This window comes from Myxocyprinus asiaticus, chromosome 30 (assembly GCF_019703515.2).
Source record: "Myxocyprinus asiaticus isolate MX2 ecotype Aquarium Trade chromosome 30, UBuf_Myxa_2, whole genome shotgun sequence".
In the NCBI taxonomy this organism is placed as follows: domain Eukaryota; kingdom Metazoa; phylum Chordata; class Actinopteri; order Cypriniformes; family Catostomidae; genus Myxocyprinus; species Myxocyprinus asiaticus.
The window spans coordinates 42,257,674-42,278,957 of record NC_059373.1 but is presented as its reverse complement, the minus strand read 5'-3'; the positions used below and the strand labels follow the sequence as shown (position 1 = coordinate 42,278,957).

The following is a 21,284-nucleotide window of genomic DNA, read 5'->3' as shown; positions in this document are numbered from 1 at the left end:
TCTTCAGCTCCAAGGGAGGTGGAAGGCGCTATGTGCAAGCGATACACCCGGCCGGCTATCCCGGGCTTATCTGCTTGTGTTGCGTGCCACTACCTGGGACGAAACCGGTTCCACCCGGAGGTTGTAGAACCTTGCAAAGGTGTTGGGTGTTGCCCAGCCCACTGCTCTGCAAATGTCTGTTAGAGAGGCACCCCTGGCCAGGGCCCAGGGAGCCATTACACCCCTGGTAGAATGGGCTGGTAGCCCTACCGGGGGCGACACGTCCTAGGTGACATATGCCATAGTTATGGTGTCAATGAATCAGTGGGCGATCCTCTGCTTGGAGACAGCGCTTCCTTTCCACTGTGCACCAAAGCAGACAAAGAGCTGCTCAGAGATTCTAAAGCTCTGCATGCGATCCAAATAGATGCGTAAAGCGCGCACCGGACACAGCGATGACAGGGCTGGGTCTGCCTCCTCCTGGGGCAGAGCTTGCAGGTTCACCACCTAGTCCCTAAAGGGGTGGTGGGAACCTTAGGCACATAGCCCGGTCAGGGTCTCAGGATCACATGAGAGTAACCTGGACCGAACTCCAGGCACGTTTCACTGACAGAGAATGCTTGCAGGTCATCTACCCTCTTGATGGAAGTGAGTGCAGTCAGGAGGGCAGTCTTCAAGGAGAGTGCCTTAAGCTCGGCTGAATGCAAAGTCTCAAAGGGGCTCTCTGTAGACCCTGAAGAACTATAGAGGTCTGATGAGGGAACGAGGCACGGTCTGGAGGGATTCAGCCTCCTGGCGCCTCTTAGAAACCTGATGATCAGGTCGTGCTTCCCTAAGGACTTACTGTTGACTGCGTCATGGTGTGCTGCTATGGCAGCAACGTACACCTTCAAGGTGGAAGGGGACAGCCTCCCTTCCAACCTCTCTTGCAGGAAGGAAAGCACTGATCCGACTGCGCATCTCTGGGGGTCTTCCCGACGGGAAGAACACCACTTAGCGAACAGACGCCACTTCAAGACATACAGGTGCCTCATAGAGGGGGCCCTAGCCGAGTGATCGTGTCTACCACCACAGGTGAGAGACAGCTTAGGTCTTCCGCGTCCCGTCCAGGGGCCAGACATGGAGATTCCAGAGGTCTGGGCGCGGGTGCCAGATGGTGCCCCTTCCCTGAGAAAGAAGGTCCTTCCTCAGGGGAATTTGCCAGGGGGGAGCTGTCGTGAGGAGCGTGAGGTCCGAGCACCACGTCTGGGTGGGCCAGTAGGGTGCTACCAAAATGACCTGCTCCTCATCCTCCCTGACCTTGCACAGGGTCTGTGCAAGCAGGCTCACTGGGAGAAACGCATATTTGCTCATGCCAGGGGGCCAGCTGTGTGCCAGCACGCCTATGCCGAGGGGGGCCTCGTTAGGGCATACCAGAGCGGGCAGTGGGGAGGATTCTTGGGAGGCGAACAGGTGCACCTGTGCCTGTCGAATCGACTCCAAATCAGCTGGACCACCTGAAGGTGGAGTCTCCACTCTCCCCTGAGGGTAACCTGTTGTGACAGCACGTCCGCTGTAGTGTTGAGGGTGCCTGGGATGTGAGTGGCTTGCAACGACTTGAAGTGCTGCTGACTCCAGAGGAGGAGACGGCGGGTGAGTTGTGACATACAACGAGAGTGCAAACCACCTTGGCGGCTGACATATGCTACCGTTGTCATGTTGTCTGTCTGAACTAACATGTGCTTGCCCTGGATCAATGGCCGAAACCTCCGCAGGGTGAGCAGAATTGCCAACAACTCGAGGCAGTTGATGTGCCAATGCAGTCGCGGACCCGTCCAGAGGCTGGCGGCTGCATGCCCGTTTCAAACAGCGCCCCAGCCCGTTTTGGAGGCATCTGTCATGATCACGACGTGCCTGGGGACCAGTTCTAGAGGAACACCTGTCCGTAGGAACGAGAGGTCGGTCCAAGGGCTGAAAAGACGGTGACAGCCCTTCTTCATCTCGGCTGGAGGGACAGGTTCTATCGCGCCCTTCCGTAGGAGGGTAGCGATCTCCGTGCAAGGTAGCAGCATTTTCGTCTTTCACCAAGGTAAAGTGGACACTACTGAACCTGGGCGGATGCCCGGTGAAGTGAATCGCGCAGCCGAGTCGTACGGTCCGGACCAGCCCGGGGCTGGGCTGAAGGGGCAGGCTGCGGCGGAGCCGGTGCAGTCACCGCAGGGGGACGCCCTTGGCGATGAGTAGACGGGATGCGGGATCTTGAACTGCGTCGGGGCAGGATATGCTGGCTAGCATCCATCTACTGCTCTACCATCGAAAACTGCTGGGCAAAGTCCTCGACGGTGTCGCCGAATAGATCCGCCTGGGAAATGGGGGCAGCAAGGAATCGTGTCTTGTCGGCCTCACCCATCTCGACCAGGTTCAGCCAAAGGTGGCGCTTCTGGACCACTAGTGTGGCCATCGTCCACCCGAGAGACCGCGCCGTGACCTCCGTCGCTCAGAGAGCGAGGTCGGTCGCCGAGTGCAGTTCCTGCATCAATCCCGGTGCGGAAATACCCTCGTGCAGTTCCTTTAGCACCTTGGCGGACTTGCAGGAGAGCCATGGCGTGCAGGGTGGAGGCGGCTTGTCCAGCGGCACCTTAGGCCTTGGCCGTCAGAGCCGACGTAAACCTACAGGCCTTGGACGGGGACTTTGGGCACCCACGCCAGGTGGCGGCGATCTGCGGGCATAGGTGCACCACGAGCGCCTTTATCCACCGGGGGATTGCCGAATAGCCCTTGGCCGCCCCACCATCGAGGGTAGTGAGGGCGGAGAAGCTGAAAAGATCGGGACCGGGCAGTAAAAAGTGCCTTCCGCGACTTTGTCAGCTCTTCATGCACTTCCGGGAAGAAAGGAACGGGGGCAGGGCGTGGCTTTGAGTGGCGCCGCGAGCCCAGGAACCAATCACCGAGCCGCGAGGGTTCAGGGAAAGCATGTCATCATCTCCGTGTCAGCCTGTGACTGGGCAATTGACCACGAAGGGAGGAGCCCAGCTGAGGCTTCCGACTGGACGAGCTCGCTCTCCGATGCTGCGCTCGAGAACTCATCACTTTCACGGGCTCCGAATAAGAGGTCGAACTTGCCGTGAGACGAGCCGGCAGACTCACCCGGAAGCCCAATCGGGGCAGACGAGCGTGCTGGGGAATGGGAGGTCCACAGGGGGATACCCGGTGGAGGCGGTCCCATTGGGGTCCCCAAATCGCCCCCAGTGCTAGCCGCGCTGGCCTCATACCCGTGGGTAAAAGGACTGAGGCGGGAGCCTCTGGGGTGGCTCACTTTCTTATGAAGGCGAGCCACGACCGCAACGTTGCCATGGACATATTCTCGCAATGAGAACATGACCATCCACGAACGCTGTCTCCGCGTGAGCAGTGCCCAGACATGAAAGACAGTGATCGTGACCGTCAGAAGGTGAGAGATAACGAGCGCAACCAGGAATAACACACAATCGGAAAAGCATCTTTAAAAAGACACGTCTTTAAAAAGACGTTCTGTGTGTGCGCTCTTTTAGAGAAATATATACTCTTTTAGAGGGGAAAAATGCTCTTTCAGAATATACGCTCTCTAGTTTTTCTGCCGAAGCGCCCAGGGGCGTTCTCTGCAGTGCACCAATGCAGAGGAGGCAGAAGCCACTGAAATGCACCGTCAGATCCAGCAGAGGTGAATGAACAGTAATATTCAGCTCAGTGAGCATGACCGTTCGGCTCCGAAGAGAAAATCTGAATGAGTGGTTGCATACCAGCTCCTTTTATACCCGTATGTCCGGGGGAGTGGCATGCAAATACCACTCGCCAATTTTCATTGGCCTTTTATTAAAGACCAGAGGTGTCTCGGGCTCCCAAGAGTGACCCCTAGTGTCACTACATCGACTCCAACGTCGAGTGAGTGACAGATAGGGAACTTGGTAAAACCGCCTTGGAGACCCATCAGGAATGCCACCATTTTGAAGTCTCCTATGACCTCCCAGCCATACTCATCATACTTCAAGGCATCTAGCAAGGTCTTGATGCTGTTGTAATCCTCTTTGAGGTGCACCGAGTGAGCCAGGGGAAGAGACGGGTACTTGTTACCATTATGGACCAGCACGGCTTTGAATATTACTTTAGTATAAATATATGTTAATTTGGATTCATATGTTGTTTTTTCTGACTTTATGTGAACGAAAAGACACATATTCGCCTGTTTTCTCATTGGAAATAGGTATATTTCAAAATATCACTGTCCTGGTCACAAAAGCAAAGTTTGTGGGGAATAATAGCCATTTTCTGTACTTTTGAGGCATAAGCAATTAGGAAATAACACTTACTACCCAGGAAAAAATAAAATAAAAAAAATTGTTATACAGTGTAATCATTGGCAAAAATGAACAAACTGAGTTGATGCTATTTGTGATTGAAATGGCTGACTCACAGCTGTATAGAACCAAATAATATCAGGATATTTGCAGGTTCAGTTTCACATAATAATTTTTTCCAAGCCCTACAAATCTTGAACAGATGAGACACGATCATTTGACACTTCAAGAATAGTGAATAAAAGCAAACATTTCAGCGCATTTTCTTTGAACGTTCAGTTTTCATAATCAATTGCTTTTGTTGCCTAAGATGTGTGTAACATTTGGGACATTTGCCCTAGTGGGCACTAGAAGTTAAGTTTAAGACTCTTAGTATCAAGCTCTGTGTATTCCTTGTCTTGACATGTGATATTCTGTTTCCCTCATGTTCATGTGTCTTGTTCTCATTGGTTTATTGTCTTGTTAACATCAGTTTTGTTATTGGTTCCTGTATAGTAGTTTTGCTATCTTGTTATTAGTTAAGTCTTGTCATTGGTTGTCTTTGTCATGTGTTTCCCTTGTCTGTGTATATATTGCCCTTGTGTTTTCTCTGTCTTTGTCAGTTGTTAAACCTGTATGGATATTTGGTTTGTTCTTCTGTTATGTTTTGAGTAACGTTTGTTTAGTTTTCCATGTTTTATGAATAAAAGCCTGCACTTAGATCCTCCTTCTCACGCAGATGTGAAGTTTTGTTAGTTGAATTCATTGACTATGCGTTAAGGCTTGCATTCTCCCCTTATACTGTGGGGTATGGTAGTAATCCCATGCCGCTGCCAGCGCCCATGCTTGACATGGTCAACGAGCCGGCGTCCACGCCTGCCACGGTAAACGAGCCAGCGCCTACGCCTCCCATGGTCAACGACCCATGCCTGCTCCTCGAGTCTTCCATGGCTCTTCCCCTTCAATCCTCAGCTTCCCTGGCCTCTGAGCTCTCAGAGTCCCCTAGTGCCTTGATCTCAGAGTCCCCTAGTGCCTTGCTGTCCGAGTCCCCAGCTGCTCTGACCTCTGAGCCCTCTGAGCCTTACACGGCTCCACCTACCGAGCCTCCAGTGGCTTCGTCCGCTCCTTCTGAGACTCCTCCTCCTGCGGCTCTGTCCACTCCTTCTGAGACTCCTCCTCCTGCTGCTCCGCCCACTTCTCTAGTGGCTCCGCTCGCTCCTCCTCCAGTGATTCCACCCCCTGAGTCTCAATTCCCTGCTCCTCCTGCAGCTCAGTCCGCTCCACCTCAGGCTTCGAGACCTGAGACTCAAATTCCTGATCCTCCAGTGGCTCTGCCCGCTCCACCTCCGGCTCCATCTGCTGAGCCTCCATCCCTAGTAGCTCTTCCCACAGAGTCCATACCTTCAGTGGCTCCTTCCCCTGGGTCTCTGCCAGTTTCGTGCTGGTCTCCTGACCCTCTGCCAGTTCCGTCCCGGTCTCCTGACCCTCTGCCAGTTCCGTCCCGGTCTCCTGATCCTCTGCCAGTTCCCTTCCTGGAGCCGCCTTGCAAACCGCCAGACCCTGTTCCCTTCCTGGAGCCACTTCACAAACCAGAAGACCCTGTCCCCTTCCTGGAGCTGCCTCTCGAACCGCCGGACCTCGCTCCCTTCCTGGAGCCACCTCCCAAACCTCTGGACACCGCTCCCTTCCTGGAACCACTTCCCTGACCACTGGCTCTGCCCTGGTCTCCTTGGTCTTCTGGCAAATCCCCTGATCTGCCCTGGCCTCCTTGGTCTCCGGACCATCCACCTGATCTGCCCTGGTCTCCTTGGTCTCCGGACTGTCCACCTGATCTGCCCTGACCTGCTTGGTCTCCGGACTGTCCACCTGATCTGCCCTGACCTGCTTGGTCTCCTGGTTCACATCGGTTTTCAGACTCCACGTTCGCTCCGCCTTGGCAGCCTGGTCCATTTTGCCCACTCGTTTCCCCTGTGCTTTCTTGGACTGGCTCCATGATGTCCTGCTCCTCTCATTAACTTTTATTTTATTTTTTGTGCCAGGAGTCGCTCCCTGGGGTGGGGGGGGGGGGGGGGGTCTCTGTAACATTTGGGACATTTGCCCTAACAGCAACTAGATGTCGCTAGGTTAAGTTTAAGACTCTTAGTTTGAAGCTCTGTGTATTCCTTGTAAATTCCTTTCTAATGTTGTATTTTTCTCTAGAGATCTCTATGAACATGCACGTTCATTCAAAATTAGGTATGTACATATGATAAAAATATATATATATATATATATATATGACTTCCTCTGTTTCTCTCTATAACTCTTTCAAACTCCACAAATGACTAAAGTTCAGCCATGAAACTCGATAGCCACGTTCACACAGCCGCAGAATATGGTTGTCAGTCCTGTTTTGAGTGCTTAATAGGGTTACGTTCACACACATTTCTAGACAACCGCATTCTATAACCGAACGTCTCACAACCACATTCTCTGCAAACCTGTGTTGTGTGAACGGAACCATACTGGACAACTAGTTGTTAGTTACGTCATATAATGTGAGAGAGCCATGCTGCACTGTACATGCATGTGTCTTGTGTGTTTTATGTGGGGTTTCGTTAACTCACGGAGACGGAGAAATGAGCTGCATCTCATCTGAAGATTCAGCCGCTGTTTTCCACTGGCTGCTCATGGGTGTGAGCTGTGTGACACAAAAGCTGTGCTCTGCACGTGATTAAAAAGCATTCAAAGCCGCTGTCAGTTCATTATGATCTGATGGATGAACTTGCACCTCGATTGGACTGATTTATTAAATAACGTGGCAGCAATTTCTTTTCCACTGCAGTTTAGTGCCGCCTCAACATGGGTGGGATTATAGGCTGATCATCATAGTTGCGCCGCCTCTACTGCCATGACACATCTTAAATGCGACACAAACATTACTGACCATAAACAATAACGTGACCACAAGCTGTTAGCTACTAGCTCATTGTGCTGCATAAAGCAGCTGTTGCATGGTGACTTTACACAAGTGTAACAGTTAAATTGGCCTGGTTGTTTTAGAAGCATGCTTTCCAGTAGCTGGTCAACTAAATATAGTGAAGCTTTCAAGCAGAATATAGAGTTAACGTACCATCAACAGGGCACTCTCCCTCCCATTGCTCGCCGGTCTATTGCCATAGATAGCAGTTATTTGGTCGAACCACTTTCACTTTCTTCTGTTTGAACCACTCCAGCTGTTGTGGTCCTTGATGGTTCTGTAGTCACTTTTAAGTATTTTATTAACTTTTCCCTACACTGTTGGTAGGTCCGGTGGTAGCCGTGTGCGGCCAACAGCTGAGACACTTCCTGAAAGACTTTTTCGTTTTGTGTCATTTCGTTCGTCGCTAATGAGAGGAACGTCTGCACCTCTTTTATTGACCACAGCGTGGTTTTGCGCACATCCATTTCTTTTTACAATTCGAAAGTCACGTGAACAAATGATATTGTTATTGCTATTGCTAACTTTATAACTAGCAGGTTGATGTCCCGTGTCGCAAATCCAGTGACGCTGGTAGTGACGATTCTCTCTGACCAATCAGTGATCTGCAGGGTTTTGATGTCACATTTAGTATCGGCTCGGCTCGCTTGGAGCATCGACCGAGGTGGTACTAAAAAAAGTACCAGGTACCAGGTACTTTCCACAGTGGAAAACCCCCCAAAAGCAAGCAGAGTAGAGTTGAGTTGAGCTGTACCATGCAGTGGAAAAGACCCATTATATTGAGTGGTTTTCTTTCAGTATCAATATTGATTTCTGTCCTTCACTGCAGCAATGTCTCAAAATCAGTCTTCGCATTTTTGCACTGTCAGTGTGTGAATTATGTTCACTCTTTTTCTACCTCACTCCTCTGTTCCCCCCTTCCAGCTTTCCTATATTTTACAGCAGGCTATTTCTCAAGAAACAGTGTCATTGTGCCACATTTATGCCACTCTGACTACAGATATTGTCACAGTCCTCTCACTTTGTCAGGTTGGGTTTTTGTCTGATGGGACAGTGACATCATCGCCCCATGTTCTGTCTTGTGCTTTGTGTCCTGTCGTTGTGTTGAGCGCACGAGTCCGGGTGTAAGTTATCACGTGCACTCTACGGTAATGTCATGGTCCTGTCAATCTGTCAGGTTGGGGTTTGTCTGACGGGACCGTGACATCATCATCCCATGTCTTGTGTTTCGTGTACGTTCTTTGTGTGAGTGCACGGGTCCCATTATGAGTTACCACTGTGCACTCTTCGGTCAATCTTGTTTCATGTCTGGAGCGTGCTGTCTGGATCCTGACTTCCTGTATGGTTTGGTTTCAGTCTGTATCGGGATCCGGACACTCATGCTCCATGTTCTGTTTGTTTTGGTCTAATTGTGTTGATGTTTCTTCCTCATGTGTTTCAGGTGCCGCTCGCCCTCGCTGTCCCTTGTTTCTTCCTGCTTATTTTAATCCCCTCGTGTGTCATGTTCTTGGCTGGATTGTTGAATGTAGTTTGTTGTGAATGTAGTCTGTAGTGACTGTTGTGTGTTATCATTATAGAAATCTGTTTGGTGTTTGGTAACTTACCTCACTCTCTCTGCCTAGTTGGTCCTGTCTCGTGTATCTGTTTAGTTGCCCGTCTCTGCCCGTGTATTGTAAGTGTGATTGCCTTCCAGTTTGCTGCATGTCAGCTTATCTTCAATGGAGGATTCCTCATCTCTGCCCTCGTGTCGGGAGACTGATTGCCTTCCAGTTTTCTCCATGTCAGCATACATTCAACTGAGGATTCATCTCTACCCACTGAGCGGCCATGGCACGCACAAATCCACGAACTTCTCCCCCTGCAACTGCAGCCATTGCTGGGCTCTTCATGCTTTGCCAGCACAGTTGTTGATATTTATTGTGAATAAATCCTATGAACTGTTCCTCTGCTCTTGGTTCTCTTTGTCTCGCTCTCACTCTCTGACAGATATAATGAAAAGGATCCTGAACAGTCACATTATTTGATAGATTTAACTCTTTTAAGTGTGTAAAATAAAATAAATTATTAAAAACATTATTATATAACATTATTTTTTGTTTTGTTTTTATTTCCCCAATCATCACTATTACTACTAAAGATTATGATTAAAATAAAAAACAATATATTACTGTACCTAAGTTTTGATATAATTAAATTAAAACTGTCAGGGTTCAGCCACTTCTGTTAGTTTTGTTTATATCTCTTTGTGGCTGAATTCTGACACTCATGTTTTGTGTCATGTTGTGTGAACACATGGCTTTGTTTGTTTTCATTGCCATGTGATCTTGTGTCTTGTTATTTGTTGTGTGAGTGCACTTGGCTTTGTGTTTTCTCATTGTCATGACACTTGTGTCAGTTCAGTCGTGAGTGATACCCCGCCCCCTTTGTTATCAGTTTATTTGCCTCACCTGCCTTCCCTTGTTACCCTCCTCATTTTCTTCCCTTTTTAACCACCCTGTCTTTTCTGTACCGTGCCAGTTTGTTGTGGATGTTTCCCCGTTTAGGTGTCGTGTCTGTTTGCTCCTGCTCTGGTAGCCTCATTCCTGTTCCCCTGCTAGTCCTGGCTCATTTGTCTCTGGACCACATGGCCTGTGGGGATTCCTCTCTCCAACCCAGCCAGTCTTATCGACTCCCTGCCCTGGGACTGTGTTTTTCCCCTTCAGGGTAGTTTTGTTTGTTTTTGTTAATTTTTTTTATTAATAAGCCAATTCACTTCTACTCTGCGCTTGAATCCTCGCCTCTCTACTCCCACACCTGACAGAAAGAACAGGCCTATTTTGGAGTTATAGGCGTTTTCCTTATCCCATCTCCCACTCCACGGGTTTCCATCAAACAGCGTTCGGCCCAGCTTTCCCGGCTTCATTCCCTCTGTAAAGGGGAGGTAGAAGTGAGGGGCTGGGCTACAATGACAACGCCCTCAAGGATTTATTTAACACCTGCCTTGAGGACCCTCTCGGCTCCTGGGAGATGGGAAGTCTGGGGGTTTTATCGTTTGGGGGGTTCATTAGTAATCTGTCCCACAGGGTGGATCGGATTACACCAGACTATGGGCAGCCTCCTAAAATCAACAAATCCATCATCCCCCCATCCAGTCAAACCTCCAGATCTTCAATGACTTGTAAGCAGAGGAGAAGGAAGAAAGGTTCAGATGCAACCCCCCTAGTCGAACCAACTGCTGACTGTCAGGAGGCAACTGAGCCCGCAGCTGACCACCAGGAAGTGACCAGCGCACGGTTGACCGCCAGGAGGTGGCCGAGCCCACAGCTAGTGTGTCAGAGAGTGGTCGAGCCCACAGCTGAGTGCCAGAGAGTGGCAAAGCCCACAGCTGAACGCTAGAGTGTGGCCGAGCCCGCAGCTGACCACCAGAGGGTGGCCGAGCCCGCAGCTGACCACCAGGAGGCGGAGCAGACTGCTGCTGTCCGCCAGAAGGCGGCCAAAACTGCTGTTGACCGGCAGGAGCCGGAGGAACCTGAGGTTGCCGACGAGCCGGTCCTGTGGCCATCGACAAGCCTGTCCCTTCTGACCCTTCACCTGCAGTTGCTGTCCTGAGCATGCCTGACCTCTGTCCAGCAGCAACCGCCGCTCTGTCTGACCTTTTGCCAGTGGCTTACTGACATCAAGCCTGTCCCTTTGTCTGCAGTTGCTATTTCTAGCTTGCCTGACCTCTGTCCAGCGGCCGCCGCCACCCTGTCTGACCTTTCTCCAGAGGCCGCCTACATGCCTGACCTCTGTCCAGTGGTCGTCGCCCTGCCTGACCTCATCCTGGTCTTCAAGCCTCCTTCTATGTTGCCGGACCCCGCTCCCTTCCTCAATCCTCATCCCTGGCCGCTGGACCCCGCCTCCTACCTGGACCCTCCTCCCAGACCACCGAACCCTGCCCTCTTCCTCAACCATCCTCCCAGGCCGTCGTACCCCACCCCCTTTTTAAAGCCTTCCCCCTGGTTTCCCCAACCTCTCTCCCTTGGTTGGTACTTCCCATACCTCCAGCCCCGCCCTGGTCTGTGCCTCCAGCCCCACTGTGGTCTGTGTGTTTTGGTCCTGTCTTGTGTTTGATGTTCCCCTTCTGGGACGCCAGGTGGCATCTCTTTGAGGGGGGTAGTGTCTAGGTTCAGCCACTTCTGTTGGTTTTGTTTATATCTCTTTGTAGCTGAATTCTGACACTCATGTTTTGTGTCATGTTGTGTGAACACATGGATTTGTTTGGTTTTCATTGCCATGTGTTCTTGTGTCTTGTCATTTGTTGTGTGAGTGCACTTAGCTTTATGTTTTCTCATTGTCATGTGCACTCGTGTCAGTTCAGTCGTGAGTGATACCCCGCCCCCTTGTTACCTTGTTATCAGTTTATTTGCCTCACCTGCCTTCCCTCGTTACCTTCCTCATTTCCTTCTCTATTTAACCTCCCTGTGTTTTCTGTCCCGTGCCAGTTTGTTGAGGATATTTCCCTGTTTAGTTGTTGTGTCTGTTTGATCCTATTTTGGAAGCCTAATTCCTGTTCCCCTACTAGACCTGGCCCATTTGTCTCTGGACCGCTTGGCCCATGGGGCTTCCTCTCTCCAGCCCAGCCAGTCTTACTGTATCGACTCCCTGCCCTGGGACTGTGTTTTCCTCCTTCGGGGTAGTCCTATTTGTTTTTGTTAATTTTTTTATTAAAAAAGTGATTCACTTCTACTCCGCCTCTCTACTTCCACACCTGACAAAAATGTGGTACCTTCTCCCAGTCATACACTGTTGAGCGCACTTAACGGCCATAATTATTTCTTACAATATGAAACAATAATCTGTTACTTTTTTATTTTAAAAAATCCTTTTTTAAGGATCATTTAGCTGTTTATCACAACTACTTGTAAACTTGCAGAATCACATCAGTCAGCCTTTGTTATATGTGAAACCCCACCTGTCACAAAAACATGAAGACACGACGTGATTTTGTTATCAGATTTTCCACATACTGAATACGTCACCACATGGAGCTCTTTAGAGAAAATAAAATTATGCATCCTACAGTGCTGATTTGTTCTATTTTTGTGTATTTTCATGCTAAATTGTTTTAGATTTTCAAACGAGATATAACATAAACAAAGGCAACCTGAGTAAACACAAAATACAGTTTTCAAATATATATATATTTTTTGAAGCAAAAAAGTTATCAAACACCTATATTACCCAGGTGAAAAACTAACTTACCCCTTAAACTTAATAGCTGGTTGTGCCACATTTAGCAGCAACAACTGCAACCAAATGCTTCCGATAACTGGAGATCAGTCTTTCACAATGCTGTGGTGGAATATTAGCCCACTCTTCTTTACAGAACTGCTTTAGTTCAGCCACATTGGAGAGTTTTCGAGCATGAACTACCCATTTAAGATCCTGTCACAGCATCTCAATTTGGATCAAGTTAGGACTTTGACTAGACCACTCCAAAACTTTAATTTAGCTTCTTTTGAGCCATTCAAAACTTACCCCTATGTTTTGGATCATTGTCTTGCTGCATAACCCAGTTGCGCTTGAGCTTCAACTCACGGACTGATGACTGGACATTCTCCTTTTAGGATTTTCTGGTAGAGAGCAGAATTCATGTTTCCCTCAATTATTGCAAGTCACCCTGGCCCTGAAGCAACAAAGCATCCCCACACCATCACACTACCACCACCATGCTTGACCGTAGGTATGATGTGCTTTTTTTTTGTGTGGAATTCTGTATTTGATTTACACCAGATGTAATGGGACCCCTGTCTTCCAAACAGTTCCACTTTCGATTCATCAGGCCACAGTTCATTCTCCCAAAAGCTTTAAGGATCATCAAGGTGTGTTTTGGTAAAATTCAGACGAGCCTTAATGTTCATCTGGGTTAGCAGTGGTTTTGACCTTGCCACTCTTCCATGGATGTCATTTTTGGTCAGTGTCTTTCTGATAGTGGAGTCAAGAACAGTGACCTTTATTGATGCGAGAGTTCAATGCAGTTCCTTGGATGTTGTCCTTGGCTTTTTTTGTGACTTCCTGGATGAGTCATCTCTGTGCTCTTGGAGAAATTTTGGAAGGTCCATTTGGAGATTATGGCTCTCACTGTGGTTCTTGGGAGTCCCAGAGCCTTTGAAATAGCTTTATAAGCCTTCCCAGACTGATGTATTTCAATCACCTTTTCCCTCATCATTTTTGGAATTTCTTTCGACCTTGGCATAGTGTGCTACAGGGTGAGACCTTTTAGCCAACTTCATGCTGCTGAAAAAGTTCTATTTAGGTGTTGATTTGATTGAACAGGGCTGGCAGTAATCAGGCCTGGTGTGTCTAGTCCAGTTGAACCCCATTATGAATGCAGTTTCATAGATTTGGTGATTTAGTAACTAAAGTGGCAAATACTTTTTCACACAGGCCCAACTGGTATTGGATAATGTTTTTGCTTCAATAAATAACATTGTCATTTAAAAACTGTTTTTTGTGTTTACTCAGATTGCCTTTGTTTTATGTTAGATTTTGTTTGAATTTTAAAACAATTTAGTATGAGATATACACAAAAAACAGAAGAAATCAGAATGGGGCAAATACTTTTTCACAGTATTGTATATAAACTTCTGCAGGTAAATTTTTTATTGAAGGAAAAGTCATGAGAAGATGTGAGTCACAACAGATGCTTTCTTTAGTAGACGGTTTGTGTGTTATATGATTCAGTCACGTCTCTTACATCCACTAGCGTCAGACTACAGCCATGCTTTCACCATCGGTTGCCACCATTTCCTCTACCATTGTGAATATTTAGTGTTGCTATGTATGAAGCACTGCCCACACAGGTCACTGAAAAAAAAGTTCAACAGTCAAAGTTCACCAAACTTGAACTCCATGTAAAATTCACTTAGGGAAAATTCTTTACCACTGGAAGTCCATCAGGCAAAATTCCCGATTGCACGGTTTCCAACATTACTCTTGCCTCTAAAAATTAACATTCTGCTCTTCAGAGTGTTTTATATAACCTGCAGCAGTGCTTGTTGCATCATGTCATTAAACAAGACAAACAATCTATTAAAATATGAATCAAACTCTCTCAGAATGCAACAGTTTCTGACATGGTTTTCCATGCATCATTGTTTAATTATATCCATGGATGTGGTTACAGACACATTATACTGATCAGTGAAATCCCTCACAACATTATAACTCTGTCTTGCTGCACTCAACACCAGTATCTCACACTGTTTTCACTTCCATTGGTAGTCGCTCCCAAATGTAAAGTTAAACGTTTCTCAACTTTGTCGTGTCACTTGCCATGCCCACATCTTGTCACCAGCTATCACTGTCGCTCACATGGCTGAAAGTCGCTGTGCTCTCATTGAAAATGAATGGCATCATTATCGCTTTGTCGCTCTGTGGAGCTTGCGGTGTGAACGAGGCTGAATTGTGCAGTGGCAGCAGAAGCATGTCCACATGCTAACAAAGTCCTATCCAAATGTCATATTACCCACATTAACATGCTAAATCATTCCGAGATTTGTCATGACTGAACTGAGGATCACACAGTACAAAAATGTGAAGTCGATCCGATCCTATCACAAACTCATGCAGAAACACATGCCCTCCCTTTAAAGTTAATGACAGATGTAAACAGACATGGAAGTACGAGCTGGCTGCTGTTGTTGTTAGAGCTACTGTAAGTCATGCAAGAAACAGGCCATGTGCATTTGGGTGTGGTCTTGGTTGGAAAGACAGAAACTGCTATGCAAGGTGTGTGGGGTTAAGTTCCACCAATAAAAATGTAAGTTAAGTTTACCATCTCCATTTCTTGAGCTTTGTGGCCCCACACGCTAGATTTCCACTGGCTGCTCACAGTATGACTTCATATTTACTTTGAGATTTCCTCTGTGCTCATCATGTCATTCTGTCATTTTTATTTTTATAGCACTTTTTACAACACACATCTTTTCAAAGCAGCTTTATAGAAAATCATGCTGTTATATAAAATGAACCTGTGATGTCTTTAATGTCATTATTGTGTGATTTAAATGAATAACATGATTGTACTATGCAATTTTCTGCTAAATCTGTCAACTCCGACTGGCCCAAATTTTGCAGACTGAAGCCAACTAGTGTCAACTAGCACTGACTCTAGTTATCTATTAAGGCCCAAGTATATTTTTTTTACGTATATGTTTTTGCGAGTTCCAGATTGGCTCGTGCCCGTCCGACCGCGTTGCCTTTCTGAGTATACTTTTTTGACTGTGAACGAATAGGAACGCCTTCGACGCATACACACTACTGGTGGACTCAAGATGGCGCCGAGTATGGCTGCTACGTTGCGAGCTCTGACACAGCATTGTAGTGTTTTGTTTGTTTTGTTTACAGTTCTTATGTTTTTTGTCTTGGATGTTGTCTGCCTTATTGTCTATGACAGACAAACACTTTTGGACATTGGTTCTGCAATTTCACACCGTAAACCGGATTTCAAATTCCTCAATGCCGACCCGCTGTTTACAAACACACCAGCGGAGCCCTTTGTCTGGGCAGCCCGGCTGCGAAAACGCAAAAGGATAAGGAGAAACAGAGCCGGCGTTCTCATCAGAGTAAGACGTCGTGCAAATCGACCCCCGCTACCCAGTATTCTACTGGAAAATGTTCAGTCTCTGGACAACAAGCTCTGCGAGTTGAGAGTGCGGATCTCTTTCCAACGAGAGACGAGGGACTGCTGCATTATCTGCCTTACGGAAACTTGGATGTCTGCTGAGATTCCAGATTCAGCCATTGAACCCGTGGGGTTCTCCGTGCACCGAGCGGACAGAGCGAAAGACCTCTCAGGTAAAAGCAGAGGTGGTGGTGTATGTTTTATGATCAACAAATCCTGGCATGATCAGAGGAATGTACATTCTATCAAGTCTTTCTGCTCTCCTGATCTGGAATTTCTCATGCTTCTGTGTCGACCATTCTGGCTACCGAGGGAATTCACAGCGGTCATTATCACTGCTGTGTACATCCCGCCACAAGCCAACACAGATCGGGCACTCAAGGAACTGTACGGAATTATAAGCAAGCAGGAAACCACGCACCCTGAGGCTGCGTTCATTGTGACCGGGGACTTTAATAAAGCTAGTTTCAAATCAGTCGCACCAAAATACCACCAACACATTAGTTTTAACACACGAGGGGACCGGGTTTTGGACCATTACTACTCTCCCTTCCGGGATGGCTACAAATCCCTCCCCCGCCCACCATTTGGCAAATCGGACCACTCTTCCATTCTGCTTCTGCCCGCTTACAGGCAGAAACTGAAACAGGAAGCACCCACCCTCAGAACGATCCAGTGCTGGTTGGACCAATCAGACTCTACGCTACAAGACTGTTTTGATCACGCAGACTGGGAGATGTTTCGGTCCGCCTCTAATGACGACATCGAGCTTTACACTGATAGCGTAACGTGTTTCATCAGAAAGTGCGTAGAGGACGTCTTTCCGACCAGAACAATACGGATCTACCCGAACCAGAAACCTTGGATTAATAGCAATGTTCACGCGGCACTTGATGCGCGGACCTCCGCTTTTAATTCCGGGAACGCGGAGGAGCATAAACAAGCCAGTTATGCCCTCCGAAAAATCAGAAAAGCAAAACGTCAGTACAGGAACAAGATTGAAGGACAGTTTAACACCACCAACTCTAGAAGCATGTGGCAGGGAATTAATATCATCACGGACTTTAAAGGGAATAAAAACTCCGCCGTGAACACCGCTGCCTCTCTCCCAGATGAGCTAAATACTTTTTATGCTCGTTTCGAGGGAAATAACACCGCCCTCACGGAGAGAGCTCTCGCGGCCGAGGCTACAGAGGTTAGTTCACTCTATGTCTCTGTAGCGGATGTAACCCTATCCTTCCGATGGGTGAATATCCGCAAAGCTGCGGGTCCAGACGGCATTCCGGGCTGCGTCATCAGAGCGTGCACGAATCAACTGGCTGGTGTTTTTACGGACATTTTCAACCTTTCCCTCTCTTTGTCTGTAGTCCCAACATGCTTTAAAACGTCCACCATTGTGCCTGTTCCAAAGCAATCCAAAATCACTTGCTTAAATGACTGCCGTCCTGTTGCTCTGACCCCCATCATCAGCAAATGCTTTGAGAGACTAATCAGAGATTACATCTGCTCTGTGCTGCCTCCATCACTGGACCCATTGCAGTTTGCTTACCACAACAACTGCTCCACTGATGATGCCATTGCATCTACAATACACACTGCTCTCTCCCACCTGGAAAAAAGAACACTTATGTGAGAATGCTTTTTGTAGACTACAGCTCAGCATTCAACACCATAGTGTCCTCCAAGCTTGATGAGAAACTCTGGGCTTAAACAGCTCACTGTGCAGCTGGATCCTGGACTTCCTGTCAAGCAGACGCCAGGTGGTTAGAATGGGCAGCAACATCTCCTCATCACTGACCCTCAACACTGGAGCCCCGCAGGGCTGTGTTCTCAGCCCACTCCTGTATTCCCTGTACACACATGACTGTGTGGCAACACACAGCCCCAATGCCATCATTAAGTTTGCTGATGATACGACGGTGGTAGGTCTGATCACTGACAATGATAAAACAGCTTACAGAGAGGAGGTGCACACTCTGACACACTGGTGTCAGGAGCACAACCTCTCCCTCAATGTCAGTAAGACAAATGAGCTTGTAGTGGACTTCAGGAGAAGAGATAGAGAACACAGTCCCATCACCATCAATGGAGCACCAGTGGAGATAGTCAGCAGCTTCAAGTTCCTGGGTGTCCACATCACTGAGGAACTCACATTGTCCATCCACACTGAAGCCGTTGTGAAGAAGGCTCATCAGCGCCTCTTCTTCCCGAGACGGCTGAGGAAATTTGGAATGAACCGCCACATCCACATTCTGACTGGCTGCAACTCCGCCTGGTATGGCAATAGCACCGCCTACAACTGCAAAGCACTGCAAAGGGTGGTGCGAACTGCCAGACACATCATCGGAGGTGAGCTTCCCTCCCTCCAGGACATATATACCAGGCGGTGTGTGAAAAAAGCTTGGAGGAACATCAGAGACTCCAGCCACCCGGGCCATGGGCTGTTCTCACTGCTACCATCAGGCAGGCGGTATCGCAGCATCAGGACCCACACCAGCCGACTTCATGGTAGCTTCTTCCCCCAAGCAATCAGACTTTTGAACTCTTGATCTCCCACAATCAAAATACATCTGCACTGCACTTTATTACTCTTACTCTTATATCTCACACCGGACTGTCATAAATTATATTATTATTATATTATATTCTCTCTTAACAACACACTGGCAACTTACTATCAACTGACAGCCTGAATGTCAATACAGTACAATACAACCTACTGTACATTTTATATATACTATATATACTTTTATATTGTATAATGTGTATTCTATATTGTGTGTATTGTATACTGTACATTGTATGTTATTATTTGTATATTTTGTTATGTGTAATTATGTGTATATTAGATTTTAAATTGTGTTGTAAATTTGATGTTTATTGTAAATTGGTATATGTCTCATCACTGTCACGACTACTATGTTGCTCGGAACTGCACCCAAGAATTTCACACACTATTGCACTTGTGTATATGGTTGTGTGACAATAGAAGTGATTTGATTTGATTTGACTACTGCTTTGTGCACTCTTTTAGTATTGTCAATGGCCAGCGCATGTGCAGACGACGCACACTGCAGAGGACCACTATTAAAAAATCGACTATAATAATAATACAAATAAACTAAATAAACTAATAAAAATAAGACTAAAGGAACATAAGTGGTTATAGGTTGCTTGCAATACATATACAGTATACATTATATATATATATATATATACAGTACATTATATATACTGTATATGCACATATACTGTATTTATATATATCTGCTTTTTCATGTAATTACAGACTGCCTTAGTGATATTAAAACATACTGTTAATGAAAATATGATGAGAAAGTTTGGTCTGTTACAGTTTGATACATATGATTTGTAAAAAAAAAACAAAAACAAAGAAAATAATAATTAAAAAAAAAAATTATCGTCAACTGAATGTTATGTTTGTTGACTAAAACAATATGCTATTTTATTATGAGTAAATTTGACTTGAATATTACATGATGAAATATTGACTAAATTTAAAGGACATTTTCATCAAAAGACAAAAAATATGATAGCCCCCCGCCCCACACACAACACCCTACCCCAGTAAGTCACTGTATGATTCGCACACTGGTTCAGATGTTACGTGAATAGAAAGAATGCGGTCCATCTTACCCAGAGGGGATGGGCTTCCTCCACTGCTGTGGGGGTTTGGGGTGTTGAGGGTCTGTGTTGGGGAGGGCAGATCCAGGGTGCTGATGACCGAGGGGAAGAGGAAGGGGTAGACTTCTGCTCTATAGCGCCTCATCTGGACAAGCGTGGAACTACACAGAGGCTCCGGCGTTCTGCTCAATGTCTTCATTCCTCAGAGCAGTAGGATCAACCAAAGGTGAGAGAAAGGATTTAAGTTTGATTCTCTGCACAGCCGACACGGTGGGTTTCCTCAGCCCCATTGGAGAAAAGCCCCAGAATGCCTCTAGCATTTTAGGGGATGGGACTTCACAATTCTCTCCTCCAAAATAGACCAATCACAGAGCATGACTGGATCTGCTGTCACTGCACGATTTTGGAAGTCCATTAATCTGAAAGAAACACACACACACACACACACACACACACACATCAATATTTCTGGTCAATATGTGTAAAAATATTTACATCTCTTTCAGAAGCTACACTGCAAGATAATCATCAGATAATTATGCATTATATTTCCTCAAAAGATGTCAAGAACCACTCGTGAACTAGATATTCAGTGCATTTACTCTAGGCCTGACTGGAGATGTTTAATAATTTATAATTGAATTGCTTAACCATGTGTATTCAGTGGGCAAATTACCTACAAGCAGTGGTATACTGCTTTATGGTTTATTTGTATTTATTTTTTTCATCTTTATGTTTTAACAATGTCTTAGTTTTCATCTATTTATTGGTGTAATTTCTACTACTTTTCATTTTCAAGATATTAAGTCTAGTTTTCAGAGAAAAGAAATAAAACTTGTTGTGGTTTATGTCAAAAACAAGAAAAAACTATTCAGCAAATATGTAAGACAAACAGTAACTTAACATTACAATTTTTTTTTTCGATTTCTCTGAAAACAAGACAAAATATTTGTCATTTGCTTCTCAGGTAGATTTATCTTGTTTTAAGAATGTCTAGTTCCCCTTTCATAGTTCACTTCGCAGCTGACGCAATAGGAACTCTCATGTTGTCACAAGGTCTGAAGCCTTATACAATCACACCAATTAATTGGCTTATGGTGCTGAAGCGATGCTCAGTAAGGAGCTACGTCATGGGCTCCTCATAAGATTTTCATTCCCTAAGATTTTCTTCACTTCAACCACAGGACTTTTGTCTCAGCCTGTGATGTTTCTAGCGTCTCTTGCCGAAGTGAGGATTAAAATCGAGGCCTTCTCTTCCCTCTGCCTTGCGGCATGACTTCGGCCTGGTTAAATAAGGCCTACGTTGCATCGAGCAAAGCGTTTTCGGCTTTGCACACGTTAGCAGTTTTGCAAGCCTACCAAGCCCATTTCATGTGGGACGAAGATGAAGGAGCTTGACTGAATGCAGAGGCCGTTACAGAGTACAGAGTAACGGCAAAGTTCTGATTTGGCGCTGAGGGCTAACAATCACATCGCTTGGTCTGTCGCACGGAACATGGTGGGCCTCTTGGTGGCAGAGTGTCACTTGTCGCTTGCTTTCACAGACATCCCTAATTAAGCAATAGGGTCCACAAACTTCTCCCCTATCACATTCATGCCTGTGCATGCACTTGGAGATTGGATCAGTGGCATTCAAAATGGCCCTCTGGCAAGCTGAAGCGAGCCTGACATGCTCCTGTGCTCATACTATATACAGGTGCATCTCAATAAATTAGAATGTCGTGGAAAAGTTCATTTATTTCAGTAATTCAACTCAAATTGT

At 46.7% G+C, this 21,284-nt stretch overlaps 1 protein-coding gene across 1 annotated transcript in view; it reads right to left on the bottom strand.

The window, feature by feature from the left end:
• Positions 1–19,721, bottom strand: part of LOC127420722 (retinoic acid receptor beta-like) — a 220,973-nt gene extending 201,252 nt beyond the window's left edge. The window contains exon 1 of the mRNA XM_051663226.1: positions 19,535–19,721. Within this exon, the coding sequence (XP_051519186.1) occupies positions 19,535–19,721 (187 nt within the window). The remainder of the gene's footprint in view (positions 1–19,534) is intronic.
• Between the last annotated feature and the right edge of the window lie 1,563 nt (positions 19,722–21,284).